This window comes from Charadrius vociferus, unplaced genomic scaffold (genome assembly GCF_000708025.1).
Source record: "Charadrius vociferus isolate BGI_N301 unplaced genomic scaffold, ASM70802v2 scaffold173, whole genome shotgun sequence".
Taxonomy (NCBI): domain Eukaryota; kingdom Metazoa; phylum Chordata; class Aves; order Charadriiformes; family Charadriidae; genus Charadrius; species Charadrius vociferus.
This window is the reverse complement of record NW_009648369.1, coordinates 1384274-1400765: the sequence shown is the minus strand read 5'-3', so window position 1 is coordinate 1400765 and position 16492 is coordinate 1384274. Positions and strand designations below refer to the sequence as shown.

The 16492-nt window shown below is 42.6% G+C and overlaps 1 protein-coding gene across 1 annotated transcript in view; it reads left to right on the top strand.

The window, feature by feature from the left end:
• The window catches only part of KLHL29 (kelch-like family member 29), a 71972-nt gene that overhangs the window by 10986 nt on the left and 44494 nt on the right, over positions 1-16492 (top strand). Inside the window, exons 2-3 of the mRNA XM_009885309.1 lie at positions 4855-5054; positions 11448-11707. Coding sequence (XP_009883611.1) covers positions 4855-5054; positions 11448-11707 — 460 coding nt within the window. The remainder of the gene's footprint in view (positions 1-4854; positions 5055-11447; positions 11708-16492) is intronic.

Genomic DNA, 16492 nt, shown 5'->3' with positions numbered 1-16492 from the left:
CCTGTAGCCAAACCATTAGTCAGTCAAAATAATGCTGCAAGCCGGTTAAAGACAGCATATCCAAACCATGAGGGAAGCCTGACTTAGAGGCGGTAGCATTGTCCATAAATTGACAAATTGATGCGCTAGCGGTGTTTCACTTACACAGCTACTTTAGCCAGACTCTAAATGCAGCTTTGCAAATGAAGGCATCTCACTATTAAATGTTTTGAACTGAATCACACAGAAGTTCTGTTACGTGAATGTGTTGATACAAATAATGCAGGGAAAATGCATAGATATACATGTATTTGTAACTCAAGATGCAGAAAACTCAGTTGCATCGCTATTAAGCATGAAACCACTAGTGCTGATTCTTGTCTGTGTGTATTACTTGTATGGAAATGATTTCCAAGGACAAATGAATACCAAAAATGTAAAGTTCTCTACTTTTTCTTTTGTCAGATCCACTCCTAATCTTGCAGATGAGGTTTTAGGGTTATTTTTCCTGCTAGCACTATTTAAATGCTCTAGCTCTTTTCTATATATTAGTTAACAGAAAGGGACACCGATTTTGATTTGTTATTTGAGAGTGTAGTCGAGCCATCGTTTGCTTTAAAAGGTTCCCTGTGCCTTTGTCTTCTCTAGTTTAAGTAACTAAGTTGAAAGATAAGTAGCCAGAGTATGTTCAAAGGCCTTGGCTTTCTTTTGTTAGACCCAATTATTCCAGAAAATACAAAATATTTTTCAATAGCTCCCCGTTACCCATTCAGAGTATATCTGTGCTTCCTGCTTATCTGCGGGTTCAGTTCTGCTTGCACGTTGCTCAGGTCTATCACCTTGCTGGAGAAATACATGATTTGTAAATCTGAAAGAATTCCCCAACAGCTACCATAAAATTAAGCTGTTAAATAGCTCTTGGAGCTTGTTTAAATGTAGACCTAAACAAACCTCTTTACTGTTTAGCTCAAGATAAATCTTTTAAAAGTCCTGTTCTAAATCACTTCCTAATTTTAATGAGTTTATATATCAGCCTTTGCCAGATTTTTACTGTAGCTATTCTCCAAGATTACAGCCATGATAAAGGAAGGAGTAAAATTGTTTATTATATATTATTCTTCAGAAGCAAAACTTTTTCCCCCGGAGGCTGTTGGGAGAGCTATTGATTTTCTGCCACAATGTGAAATGTGTGACCTTTATAATATGAGCAATGATTACAAGGCCAATAAAATGACATCATTCTGTTTAAACTTCAGAGTTCGCAGGGCAAATAGCAGAATGTGCCACATTTAATGATGTCCATGGACGATAAGCGTACATTGCCTGGCTTGAAGTGAGACTGAAACATGGGCTCTCCATCGCCAAAATATGCCCCGTGTTTGTGCCAGCAGTGGGGGAACAGGAGTAAATACAGGTACAGCTGTACCTTTTCACAGCTCATACAGCCAGAAGTCAGTGCTTTTCTGAGCACAGACTTTTCCAAATGTTTGCATTTACCAATGCCACTGACAAAACTCCTGATGTCATGCAGGATGAGCTGTTTGGGGCACAGCTGTATTCATTCGTACAGATTTTCCCCCATCCACTGTGTATGCATTTACGGGACTAAATTCTAGTCTTGTAATACAGCTTTTGCCACTTCATTGCAGTTGCTCTAGAGTAGCTGAGAGAATGCTCTGTCCCAAATACATGAAGTGTAACCACACAGCATATTGATATTCTACTACGTGTGAAAACAAGGAACATGGAAAGCTTTAGTCAGGCTTGGAGAGGGATGCCACAACCTGAATCACTGAAATAATTTTGGAGAAGAAATTTATGGAATCCCTGCATTTCTTACTTCAGTCACATCAGTCTGTTTTCCCACATTATTTTCTTCCAGTCCTTCAAACACTCATTTTTGACCCATTAAGACCCGCTTCAACCAATTCCCCATCCGTTCTCCAGCCCATACCAAGCCAGATCCCCAGCGTGGAAACCAGGATAGCTGTGATGTCCCTTTTCAGGCTGAACCACGCCTGTGCTCGGTATTTGGTCCAGCTAAATGTGGAGCCGAAGTGCTCACTGCTTAGAAAGTGCAAGCAAAGCAGCACAACACATTCAAGGCTTCACAGAGGAAGGAATAGGGATGATTTTCTTTCCCATTTCTGGCTCATTGTGTTATATCAATAATCTCTGTAGCTTTGTATTATATTTGCCGTAAGTGGCTCTAGTGATTGATCAAACACCTTAGCTTTTCTTTGGCGTTTAATCAATTGCAGCAACAGTTTATTGCTTGGTGTATTACAAAGTAAAAGAGATTATTACTTAATTATTCTGAAAAATAGCAGCTTGCAGTTGTTGCGAACACGGGTGTTTATCTACGCTGACATTGGTGTCACATCATCCTTTCCTTTGTGCCTCCTGGTCTCTGCACTGGGAGAGAACATGCGATTCCCGGTGGGTCACGCGCAGTCATTCCCGCAGCCATCCTGCAAGCACAGTGCAATTAGTGGCATTAAGTAAATAATTGCTTATGGTGAGGCTTCCCACAGTGCAAAGAGCCTGATTCTGTCACTTGCTGGGTACCTCCAAATCTCACTTAAATTTTAGGCAATGTTCTTATTAACCAGCCCACGTGAATATGAACTCACTGTCAGGTACAAACTGCTTCTGGAAACAATTCAGCAAGAATTACACGGGTACCAGGAGGCATTTTGATAGCCCAGGGTGCAGCACCGGATGTGTGCACAACTGGAGATAAATCATATATGGGGAATGTTATTGGTATGTGAGCGTGCGAAAGAAAACAAAATAACGTTCTGTGACATCCTCTCGAGGATCTAGGAAATGGCAACTGTTCTGTTTTGACACCTGAAGTTTTCTGCCCTGAGTGCCAAATTGAATCCATATGTAAGAGTTCAGAAAGAATATTATGGTGTGATAAAGTGTACAGATTTGGAGTAGTGTACACATCTGTGCCTGTAGGGGTTCCACAGGTATCATGATCAATACGTATTCTAAACCGTCTGCTTGTGGAATAGGATCTAACCCAGCTGTATTCCCGTGCAAAGGGATAGCCCAATATTTAGAATAAAAAAATGGGCATTAGTTCCTTGCTTTGCCCCTGACTTTCTCTATGATCATAGACAAGGGTATATGTTTCCTTATGCCTCAGTTTCCTTTTGTGAAGGAAACCATTGTTCACTACCATAGAGAACCCTATGACATTAAGGGCTGCCAGCTGCTTCTCCACTGTGGTAATGAATGCTGTCGAAATACTTTCAGCAGAAAAATGAAACCTCTTTAAAGCTTCGATACTGCAAAGATTCGTATAAATTAAAACTGCGCCCTTGACTTGAACAGGGCTACTCAATGGAAGACCAGTGACAAAGCATCCACTGCAGATTTTAAGCATTTTCCCAAATGATTTAGGATCTATTGGTGGGGGGGAGGGGGGGAAGTCTCATGAGGGAAGAAAACTGAACCTCGTATGTTGTTTACTTTTCCTCCATTATGGTAGTAGAGGTCTGACCATCACCTTTCTAGGCAGCTTTGTGAATCCAGGAGGTTGGTAGTGCTCTTGCTCATGCTTAAAGCTGGCATTGCCTGTGAATAGTGGTGCTTTGGCCAGTCCGTATCAGTCACACAGCATCGTATGCCGGTTTTGTGTCAATCGTGCAATGGCTTTCGCAAGTACTCCAGCAGAATTGGAGCGAGCAGACGTTGACTGTCCAGTGACTAGAAGTTCATGTTTCTTTGAGAAGGTGCTGGATGGTCCTAACCATTAAAAGAGTTTATTTTCTTACTCCAACAGATTTCCCCTCCCCTCCTTGATGTTACCAAATTTATCATCACTTTTGTCTTTCAGGTGTAACCTGTCTTTAGTGTTGCAGACACATCAGCCAACCATGCATTAAGAACTGGGCCCTTACTTTAATTCAGTATAATTTTCTTTTTGTCCAATAATTTCACGAGCACTAATCCACACTTCAAATGCAGGAGATACTTTGATCCCCAAATTGTTCAGCACTTCATGCAGGAAAAACCATAGGCCACAGTCATGAAACTCCTAGAGGATGGCTGCTGGCTTCCTGTGGCAGAGCTGGTTGTTGTTTTCCCCCCTCTCCCTTCTTTGCTCTAACCATTTTGTCTGTCTATCTTGTCTTGTATTCAGTTTTCAAAGCAATTGCCATGAAGGGCTTCCTTTTTTTAGTGCCTAAAAGGGAACAATAGATTTTCAGAATAAGTGTATATGTATATTTTTATATGACCGTCTGTATATGTGTACCATATCTATCATATCTATACTTTAATGTAACATACTGAGAAGTTCAAACTAAACAGAAATTAATAATTATTATTGTTATTTTTTATGAAAAGGTCTTTAAATGTATCCTTAAATGCACATGACATTTAAAATTATTCCAGTGCTGTATTCCTGAAAAACTAGATGACCTTTTCTCTTGAAATTGGAGAGCGTTTTTTCCTTAACAGTTATATTATGCACAGAAGATGAGATGTTAACCAAGATGTTAAAATGTATTGTTTCCCTTTGAAAGCTAATTCTGTTCCTCATTTTCATTAATGTTGGCTCATTCATTTTTCTTTCTTTCCTTTCCTTTCCTTTTCTTTTGCAACTGTTTTTGCATGAAAATGCAGAGTAGCAATAAACAGATTTTTCGTAAGACTTGCTTTAAGACTCTTCTCTTTCAGATCCAGTTAAAGTTTTTAAGTTCAGTTATTTTAAAATTCATACTCTTCAGTTCCGTAAACAAAAAAAAAATGGAGAACTATAATGAGGTGCAAAGCGATTTTCTAGCCCTCACTAATCAATAAATGCCAACAAAATGGGGATGGTGTAATGTCCGTAATTTAATTGTCTGCTGTTACCAGGTCACCACGAGACAGTAGCAGAAGCGGGGAGAAGCTGGAATTGGCCATGTCCAACCTCACTGCGGATGTCCTGGAATTACTCCTGGAGTTTGTTTATACAGGTTCTTTGATCATAGATTCAGCCAATGCGAAAACCCTACTGGAAGCTGCCAGCAAGTTCCAGTTTCACACTTTCTGTAAAGTCTGCGTTTCGTTTCTAGGTAAGAATTACTCCATCTAGTGAGGTTTTAAGATCTCATTTTAAGGTTTGCAAGTGTTCCTTCTAACAACTCTTAAAAGATCATTAGGAAACCCAAGATTAAATATAACAAAATAAAAACCCAATATTTATTAGGGTTGAGATTTGAATTTAAAATGCTGACATGGTGGCCAGTGGAAAACGTTCTGGAGAAGTGTAGCCCGTTGTTTGAGTGGCGACTGCGTTCACATCTTGGGTAGACATTTTTCTTGAATCCTGGTTCATACTTGGTATCATGATGACATTTTCTTTCCCAGAGGTTGATGACTACACAGATACCAGGCTGTAATGCTCAGGTTGCTTATAGCTGTGACAGCAAATGTTGGGTGTTACACCAGGCCAGCTTGGTCAAGCACTGAAAGTGCTAGACCAAGTGGTATAGCACTTAGTGGTAGACTCCCACAGAGGAGTCAGGATCTGCAATTTTCTTGCATCCGTGAGAAAATCTTTCACGTGTCCTTGGTAACTGGTGTGCCCTGAATGCATGGGGGATGTTTGCCCCACCAAGGGTGTTCAGATCAACGTCATCACCAGTGCCTCAGTCCATCCTCTCTTGGCCACATGAGAAGCCCATTCTTCTTGTCTGGAGCATCATGTCATCCTTCTCCTTCCACTTTCTGTATATTTTCCAATATAGACTGTTTCAAAACAGTCCAAGGTGACCAGCTCAGTTAACAAAGCTTTACTGGTCTGAACTGGAACCACCCAGCCCTGTTTGTGTCGTGGCAGAAGAGGAGCCAGAACTGGAGCTCAAATGAAACACGTTGGTTCAAATTCCTGCCTGTATCACATGCCACTCCTTCGCTAACATGGCTATAATATCAGTTAATGAGACAGTAATAATTTACAAGTTATTAACACAAATTTATTAATACAAAAAGAGCGTGGTTGATCTCATATGACTTACTTCCCTTGCACAAGTTCCAAATAACTTTTTTAGAGATTTAATTTCTGTTCAGGCTCCCTCATTTTGGTTTGGAAGATGTCCTTCAGTCTGGACCCCAAATGTATCTTCAACACACATGAACTATAGGTTCTTCTCGGGCAGTTCTCATTTAAAATTGACATTGAGAATTGCAGAGTGTGGAAGATGAGGGTTTAGAAAATGTTGCATTCATTGGAAAAAAAAAAACCAGCAAACCAAACTCAAGTGAGTCCAGTTTACTGCTGTGTTAATTTTCACTGCTAAGCTGACCTGGTGGCAAGATGAGTGGTGTGACTAGGCTGGTACAATAAAGGCATCAGTGAAGAGTCTGTGGCATTGTATTCTTCTCTTCTTTTCAGCTTTTTATATACGCCTTGTTTAAAAGTCTGTTCTCAAGTGAGTGGGTAATGGGGAGGTGAAATCTATGCTTTGCAGTCCCACCGTGTTGGCTGCGCAGCTTGAGTGAGGGCTCTGGCTCTGGCATTGCTTTCCCCCAGCTTCCCTTCATCGCCTTCTAAAGTGATTAGATCTTACAGCCTTCCCAGGAACAGATATGTTTAAGTTGCGCTATCTGTAAGGATTCAGCCACAAAACCAAAATACATTTATTTCACTAAATCAATGTGAGATTTCTCTTTTCCAATAGTTAATATTTGAATTCAGTGAACCATGTTATGGCATGAAATAGTAGAGTTGGTTATAAGTTCAGTGATGTATGGGGAGTCACTGGAATTTTGTATTCTCATTTGGAGAATTCATGGAGTGTAATTGCTTATTTTTATTTATAGCTGTGACTGGATTGCTCTACGGAGATAGTAGAGCATTTGCCATCTAAAAGGTTTAGGGAAAGGCATTTTTTCTTCTCTGTGGCTGTGTTTTTTCATCTCAGCCATCTCTGCTCCCCACAAAGCAAAAATATGGTAAAAATCAGGGTTTTTTCCAGCGTTTCTGGAGGATTCACCAGTATAAACAGCAATTCTTTTCCATCAGTGGCCGCATCTAAATAGCGAGAGAAGTGGAGGGAAGTCCAAAGAGGCCCAAAGAAGTAAAAGCCCCAAATTAATAGGTCTGTTCAGCATAGCACAGCCATCTCAGAGGAAATTGAGGTCATCCTTTTTCAGCCATGAAGCTCCGGCAGGGTCCTAACTGTTTGATGTCCAGGCAGCTCTTGTGTCCTGGGCCTCTCAGCAGTGTTGGGCAGAGGCACCCCAAATCTACTTCCACTTTCTGGTGGAAACATGCTGCAAATGTGTCAGGAAAATTGTTTCACTTCAACAGGAGTTTTCTTAACCAGCTTCACTGGGCTAATTATAGCCACGTTCTCTCTCTCCCCCACACGCTGTCTCCTCTGCTTTTGTCTAGACCATGAGAAATGACAACAGTTTTGTGCCGACTGATGCAACGATGCTGACAAGTTCGTGCAGGCACCATATGATAACTGGGCAAATGTTTGCAAACCGGTCAGGACATCATAGGTATTTACTCCATCCATATGGCTGAAGACTTGAGGTTTTTTCTTTTTCTTTTTTTTTTTTTTTTCATATTTGTTTTATGCTATCATCACAGTCATGGCTCAAATTGGATTTCAGGAGATTCATCAGTATCAGGGTTTGGATCCATGGTGCAGGGAGCCCCATCAAAGGAGTGAACAAATGCTGATCTTGTACTTCAGTCTGCTGCTGATTAAATAACAGTATTCTTCCTTAAGTCTAAAGAAGTTGGTGGAACCTGTTAGATTCATGGAACAGAATAGGAACGAGCAGGAGCTCTGAATTTTCTTAGTCTCCTGGGCAAAGGGCACAAAGACAAAGTTTGCAAAGAGTATGAGGGGGTGGTAAGAGAAAAACTGAACGATGGACCAGTGATGAGACCTGCATGAATATCCACCTGAGGGAAGAAGAGGCCTTTATGGTCCTTATGAATTCAAGAGAGAGTATTATGACTAGCTTTTTGTTCATCCAAGGTAGAGAATATTGAGCCAGCTGGAGAACCACACTGCCCAGCACTGGAGAAACTGAAGCATCAACCATACGTGGAGATAGGAGAAATGAGGAACACTCTCAAAGGGAAAGTGAAATCTTTTGGACAATGAATGCATCCAGAAGTCTTCCACCTGTTGCCCATCTTCACATGATTTTGACGCTAGTAGGAATACCTGAGGAATAAGATCTCCATCAGAATGTACACAGAATATGATGAGGAAATGCATATTTATGCTAATTTTAGTGATAGCCAAGTCATCATCTAGAAAGCATCTCTAAGTGAAAATACAGTACTTAATGCACACAGAGGGGACTTATATCAACCACTGAGCTTCCATCATAGTGTTACTGCAATTTCACTGAGTAATCCTTCCTACATACCGTCTATCTCTGACTTTATCTCAAGTCGTCCCACTGCCAGAAGTGCAGTCTTAGCAGTCTGCCTGGCTGATTATCTCATGATGACTCTGCACAGGATCCCACTCCAAAATCACATCTAACACAAGTGGGGAATACCAGCTGCTGATCTGCAATATTGTGACATACGTAAAAACAAATATGCTATCCAGCACTGTCTCAAATCAGTGAGAACCTACTCAGTTACATCTGATATCCTTAAAGTCCACTCATAAGGCTGTTATGAGCTATCCTTGAACGTCGGGAATAGTTTAGTAGTCAGCAGTCATGTTCTGAATGGGCTCAAGGTGAAACTCCACAAAAATGTGCTGTTACAAGTCCAGTGTCACTGTGGCAAAACCAGCAATTGGTGTAAACATGTCAGCATCCAAAGGAAAACAACTTGGGAGCAGATAGAGCAGAACTGGTCCTTAGCTGTCTTTGTCCTGTTGGCATCCAGAAGTGTCCCCAGATTGCAGTCACTTGTGATGGGCTATATTATATAGCAGAAGTCTATACCTAAGTAGTCATGTAGGCTCCCTTTGTAGTCAATGAAGAGTCACAGGCATTGGTAAGGCACGGTTCTGCTCATCCTGAAGTCATTATCCAAAATATGATCAGATTAATCCAAAATATTACCACATTGCTTCTTGGAATTGTTTGTTTATGAGCGCACAGGGATACTAATGTGATTGCTCAGTTGCACCATAAACAGCTGGAGTCAAGAGAGATCAATGCTGGAGTCAAGAGAGATCAGTCTTGCCCGAAAATTTTGAGTCAGAGCTGAAAAATGGAGGGTGTGTTTTTTCTGTTCACAGGATAGAGATTTTCCATACCTCTTAGAGGTGTTGCCCCAACCTCTGTCTTGCTCACCTGCAATGAATTGCTTTAGTTCACGTGCCAGCCGTCATTGTAAAAAGACATCACTGTGCTCCCCTTGCTGTGGTGCCCATCACATCAAAAGCATTGAAGTGCAAAGAAGGGTGTCTCCAGCCTCCTGAACGTGCCCCAGTCTGCATGTCCCTGGGACCCCTCCTTAAATGGCCTCATGATACTTGCCAAGTCAGACAGGGTAATGTCATTTGGGTCTGCCACCAAGCTGTTTCTCGGGAAGAGAAAGAAGTAAAGCTCAAAGGGACAAGGTGGAACTGCTTGGACACCAGTGTACCAGGCTGCATCAGTCACCCAGCTTTGCTAGAGGTAGAAAAACCTGTCCAGATCAGAAGAAACCAGTTGTAACCAGTGCTTTTTCTGCCCTGCGCCACAGGCTCAGCAGGGGATGGTATGGGAATCCCTCCAGACAGAGACAGACCGAGTCCTTTGAGAGTGAAGACTCATTCTTGCAAGTCTTTTCCATCGTGTGCTAGTAAACAGCTGCTTAATGAGTCAAACTTGATTATTACCTTCATTATAAACCCTATGAGGATAAGTTGGAGCAGTGTCCAATTTGTCTTTGACTTGAGAGTTTGCCAAGCGATGATGAGAGTTTTGGGCTCTGTTAGATGATTATTTTACCCCCAGCCGTATGTATACGTGAAACTGCGCCAACAGATGGAACCAAGGAACCTGGAAGAGGTTTTTGGTTCTTTTTCTTTGGAAAAGAAGAAATTTTGGGAGCATTGTGCTTCATAGCTATCAGTTTGCAGCCTGTCTCTGGGCAGTCTTTGAGTGACAAAATCTACTGACAGCAAACAGTGCTGCTGCTCTAGTCTGCTTGAGGAAATGGGCTCCTTGGAGTCAGTACAATCAACTGATGCAAAATGAGATAACCTAGATTCAAGATGCTGGATGTGTAAAAGAAAATAAGAAGAGGTGGGGGGAGGTGGGAGGAAAAAGACACAAAATTCCTAATCTCATGCCAGGTTAGAAAAAAAAAAAAAGTAGGTTGTAATCCCATTTTAATAAAAGCCACGTATAGATGGTGTGCAGGTTTTAAATCTGATGAAGGCAGAAGCAGAGGGTAGGGAAAAATCCCCAAGCATTTCCAGCAGAAGAAGTCTGATGGGAGTTTTGTTGAAGAGATGTGGGGCTCTCCCATATTCCTGTCCAGTGCTCTGAAATAGTGCACTAGGATATGACACTGCCCAAATGTGATCTACTTCTCCTCTGAGAGCACAGGAGCCTGCCACTGGTACCGATGCTTTTGTGATCTATTGCAGTCTGTCTCTCTTTTTTTTTCTTGGTCCTATATCTTAAAAGAATATATTCTGCCTATTAGTAGTGGCTTGGTTAACAAAAGCTGAGAAGAATCTGAGAGTTCCTCTTATAAATGTCTGAAATTGGTGGGTTTTTCTTCAGAATAGCTGAAAAGGAAAAAAGTACAGTCAAATGTATGATGTAGCACACTTTTAACGCAGAGCTACACACTGTGCCATTACTTCTGTTTGCCGGGTAGGAGATAATGCTGTCTCCTCTGTGCATGATTTTCTTTGAAACGCACTACACAACATTTAACAGAAGGCGTTAGTATAATCTGTGTTTTGCATAAGGGATGTCATCACGTTCAGCAGCAACGAAGCTCCTTTGAAAAAAAAAAGAGGGGGGAGGATTTTTTTTTTTATTTGAAGTAGCTTAGTAGCTGAACAGGGCAAAAATTATCATAAAGTGACTGCAGCATCCTCAGAAATGTCCTTAGTGCTGTTTGCATTTATTCTTAAGTGTCTGCACTGGTGTTTACATCTTTGCTGTTTCTTAAAGCAACATTGTAGGCGGTAGAAATAGCAGCAGTCTCTTGGCTGGGTTCCTGTCCCTTGGGAAGCCCCAGATACTATTATGTCAGTAGGTTTCCCCAGTGCCTTGTGAAGGCTTACACGAAACGCAAACTCACAAAGTGCATTTCTCTCCCCATCCCCAGCTCAGTTGTTAGACAGGCTTTGATTTTGTACATTAAGCCCCAGTCCTAAAGTAACGCAGGGTGCTGCTCCTAATTAAGTCCCTGAAATTAATTAGGGTTGGAGGTTTGTCCGTGGCACTTACTTTTTTCATGATCTCAGTAAAAATGTGAATCTTCCTTTTAATAATTCTCACTTTTTTTTTTTTTTTGCTTCTTTTAGAAAAGCAGCTGACTGCTAGCAACTGCTTAGGAATATTAGCCATGGCTGAAGCCATGCAGTGCACTGAACTATACAACATGGCCAAAGCATACGCCTTGCAGATTTTCCCAGAGGTGGCAAACCAAGAAGAGATCCTTAATATCTCAAAAGACGACTTCATTTCCTACATGTCCAATGACAGCCTGAACACCAAAGCGGAGGAGCTGGTGTATGAAACAGTGATAAAGTGGATTAAGAAGGACGCTGCAATCAGAGCTCAGGTAAAAATAATCTCAGCAGCCTCACTCAGCTCCGTTCCCATGAATGCCTCTTTTAAAATAGAAACCATCCCCATGCAATTTTAAACATGAGGGTGTGTAGGAGACTGGATGGGCAGTTCAGATAAAAAAAGAGAAAGGCAATGCCGGCTATGCACAAAATGTGTGTAATTTCAAGATCTGATCCCCATATCTGATCATTTAGAATCAAAATCTCATTTGTGACATGCATGGTACAGAGCTAGGGCCTCGAGTTGTTGGCTGCAGGCTCGGTCAGGGATAAATCAGGAAGGATTAGACTTGTGTGAGATGCTGCTTTAAGAAGGGGATACATTTTAGTAACAGTGGGAAATAAACATCTGTCAGAAAATCTGTATTTCTTTTGATGCCACATACTGAATGAGTATAACTTCAGTACATAAAAAACAAAGATTCTGTATCTTTATTGGCTGCTTAGATAACCCCTTGGGTATTATATATTTATTAGAGTTATCCTTTCCTCAACCATCTGAGCTATGCAGTCTGCTCTTGACTTAAAAAACTGAGTGTATTACTGTGCCCAGCACTGTCTCCAGATAAAAGCTAGAAGCAACGACTATTTGGAGGCTGATGATTGTCCTTAGGACCAGATGACTTCCCTGGTGCTATTTAAAAACCTGCTGCTTGTCTTCATGCAGCTCTTGCAAGTCAACTTTTGTGGGTAGTGAATTGTGGTGGTCTGAACCTCAGTTTGGAGGCCAGTTCTCCCCACAGCCCCCAAAAGCAGAAGGTTGTTTTCACCCTCCCCCCTCCTTTGGAGGCTAAAGTTTCTGGCCTACCCTGGCAAAGCCAATTTCTGTTGATCCCCGGTCACAGTTAGGGACCAGACTGGGACTCGAGGAAACACTTTGCCACACATTTTTGATGCTGTCCCAAATCACAAAATCACACCAGGGTCAAGCCAGCACTCAGCAGGGTGATCCTGTGCCCGGGACCTGCCACTCTCTCTGACCACCTCCTGCACATGCCACGGATGCCATTTAGTATGACCCAATATTATTATTGCCTAAAACATTTACACACTATCATTGATTTATGGAAATGGGCCCCTCTTTGGCTCTCACTGGCCTTGAAAAACACTGTTTCACAGCGTGTTTTACTCCTTGCCTAAAGTTTGATGACAGCAGTCAGCTCTGTGCAGCTCTGAGCCCTGAGCCTAACGTAACCTTGGGGATTATTCCCAGGGGCCGGAGTGCGGGAGCCCTGTGGCAGGAACCTGTTTGCCTGGTGCAAACAGAAGGTGTCACTCACCAGGCGGTCCAGGTTACATTTTCAAAATTGCTGGTTTAAATACTTCCTTCTGTGCCCTACTGTGGTGATGTTATGAACTTATTTTTTTTAAGCAGTGGTTTTTCTTGCCCCCCTCTCGCTGCTGCCACCACTGTCATCTCCTCTCTCTTTCTTTCCTGTTGCGGTTGGATTGGTTTTCTGGGTTTTTTTTATTTCTAAGTTGTCTTCCCTTCTGCCCTGTTTCTGCAGTGCCTTTGTAGTTTACAGTGGCCGTTTTATTTGCTTCTCCAAATTTCTCTGTGGTGCTTTGGTTTCATGCATTACTTTACAAGGGCTTTTAATTTTTAATTTGTGTTTATCCAGAGATGAGGGTCTCGAATAAATTAATATTAAAGATACCAAGCAGATAACTATGTTCATGCCCAAACTTACCATTAAACTCATTTCTTTGGATCGTAGTTCTCACTTTTTTTGTACTCTGTGCACTGCTTGATCTATTATAAAGCTCTTAGTTAAATAGGTACTTATTTTCTAGAAGTAGGAACTCATACCATGAAAAGTACTATCTTTACAATAATGACTTCTGCATTTTCAGAGCCCGTGGAACAAATAACTGTGATGGTGGATAGGAAGGAAGATAGACCTAAATAATCTTATTTCTGATAAAGATGATGAGTGAAAATTTGTGCTTGGTGTACGGCAAAGCCCACCATGCTGGGAAGTGCCCAAGCTCCCATGAGATGCGCAGGCTGCTCAGAGCTTTGCAGAACTGGGCAACCATGGCAATGGCAAACGTGGGGTGGACCTTCTTGTGGGAGCTGTACATGGATATTTTGACAGTTTGGTGAGATGGAGTCCCTCAGCTCTCTTTGGGCTCTTTGGGGTGGGGAACCAGCACATGGACGACACCAGTGCAGCAACAGGATTGTTGCTTCTGCACCCAGCTGGTGGGATGTGTTGGAAGAGTTGCTGGAGAAGTTTTAGCCATGAATTGCAACAGCCCCAAGAAATCACTCCTGCTCTACCACACGCCTCAGGTGACTGCTCTGGTTTTATTTCTCTGTCCCAAAGGCAATCCTGGCAGTTAAATATTTCAGGTCCTGGATTTCCAGGGCCCACACTTTCTTCCCATCTCCCCCTCCTCCCTTCCCCTCTCCTTTTGCGTGACAGGCCAGGCTCTGTCATCACGTTTTTATTTTCAGTAGCTCCAACAGCAGGTTATTATAATGCTTCTTTGGCAGCTTCTTCCAAGCACTGAATTGGTGATTCCCCCAAAGGTGGATGTCTTGCACAAACAGGGGAAGGTCTGTGCTCTTCGTCTCACCTGCATCTCCATCTTCCCTGGCCAAGCCTGGCAGGGGCTCGCTCATCAGAGACATCCCCACAGAGGAGCTTGGAGGAGCCCTCTCTCTAAATCAGCACCCTCTGCCCCTAGGGCAGCTGCAGCCCTCCAAAACTCCTTGTGCTTTAATGGCTTTGTGTCACTCTGGAGTGCAAGCTTACGCCTGGGGACAGTAAATCTCACTGCTTGTGTTCCCCACACCGCAGCTCCTTGTGCGGCGCTCTTACAGCAACTTATCCATCACTGCCTCCCCTCCTGCCCAGATCCCTTTCTGAGAGCCTCTGGGTAGGAGATTTTCATCTGAGCCTCCCATTCTCCTGGAATGGGGTCGAGTTTGCTATCTTCATGCTTTTCTCTGCCTTTCTAAAAGCTCTTCTTTGGATATCTAATTGTTTCTGCTTTTGTTAATTCTTTCCCCACCAGGCTGGAGGGCAGAGACAGGGAAGGAACCAGGATTTGCTTGCAAGGCAAGCTGAAAAGCTGTGCTCTGACTGACTTCTAATTTTCCAAATTGTGCTCATACAAAGTCTTACAGAGCTTATAAAAGTGCTCTGTGGCATTACAAAAAAAAACCAAACCAACATCCGAGCCTGGTTACAAAAAGGGAATAACAGTGTGTTAAAGGTTACTGATCCATCTACGTAAGACAGAAAGGCAGTTCAGATAATGACATATATGTTAAGCTAGGATTTGGTAAATAACTGTATCCAGTGCATTGGAGCAGCACCCCAGCTCATATGGTAATGTTTATGGGGCTACTTTAGTGCTGATGGTAGTGCAGTCGTGTAAAATCAGTCTAACCAAAAGAAGCAACCTGTGATGTGAAGTCCGGACTAGGTAGGTAATTTCCTGTACCAGCGGATGCAGAGCGCTCGCTGTGGGAGTCCTCTTGATTGCTTGTCACTGACTGGAAAGCCTGCAGCCAACTGACACATCTGGAAAAGCTGAATTTACTGGTTTTTCTATTTATTTCTCTTCCTGACTGATGGACAAGATTGTAGGGTTTATCCTAACAGTTATCCTGTTGATAAGCTTATTACAACTCCGGCGAACTCATGCAAGAAATATATTGTATAATGGAGACTTTACTGTCTGGAAACCAGGATGGTCTGAGCCATCCAAACGGGCAAAGATTTCTGCCAGGCCCTAATCAGTCTTCACCGGAGCTCAGCCAACAGCTGTCTGTGTGGCCTTGGGCGGGTTGCTTCACCTTTCTGTCCCTATTTCTTACATTATTAGCTGGAGGGAAGTGATGCCTCCCACAGTGGGCTTTTGGGAGGATCTGGTGGATAACGAGCCATGTTTTCCACTGGTACTAACGACTGCTGGAGCTGCGCAGAGCTGCAGTCATGCCCAGCATCAGCACGGGATGGGGAAGATGCGAAGGTGCTGGATGTGCAGTGATTTGCTGCCTGCCCAGAGCACAGATGTACCAAAGCTCGTTGGAAACTTTCCCACTTTCTGCTCCAAGTCCAAAGTTATATCTGTTTACACTGACATAAAACACATAGTGACATGATTATTAATAACAGAAAGCCTGGGAAAACAAGACGTCCAGTTGCATGAAGCTTCCCTCTCATCCTGAGGAGGGACAAGAAGTGAGGAGAGGACAAACATTTCAACAAGTTGCCCGGAATAGTGCTGGAAGAGAGGCAGGTACTGCAGCGATGAGGGACAGGCGAGAAGCTCAGCTGAATGGCACTCACCTTTTGTTGCACTCTGCAAGGATATAATCGTGTGCCCTCTTTTTTAAACCCTGTTTAAAATCATGGTGTCCAGCAGGAAAATGAAATGTCTCCACCACAAAAGGCCTTCTATGAACTTGTGTTCTCAGAGGCAGATTTGTCTAAACAGCATCTTCGTGGTGTCTGAGAACCAGAGATGCGTAGACAAATTGGAGGTAATTTAGAGAAGAGCAACACAAATGATTAAAAGACTGAAGGAACTGATGTGAGAAAAAAAGGATTAAAAGATATGAATATGGATGACTTGGCCTAATAACAGCTAAAGAGGGATAAACATATGCAAGTGTTTGAAGCCCCAAGGAGAGGAGTTGCCTGGAAGGATGCAAGGGGTGTAACAACAGTAAGGACCACTGGGATGAATTTGAGACTTGGCAAATTAGCCTAAGCAAACACAAAGCCCACCTGAAAGCCCCGTATCTGTCAGTGAGGGTA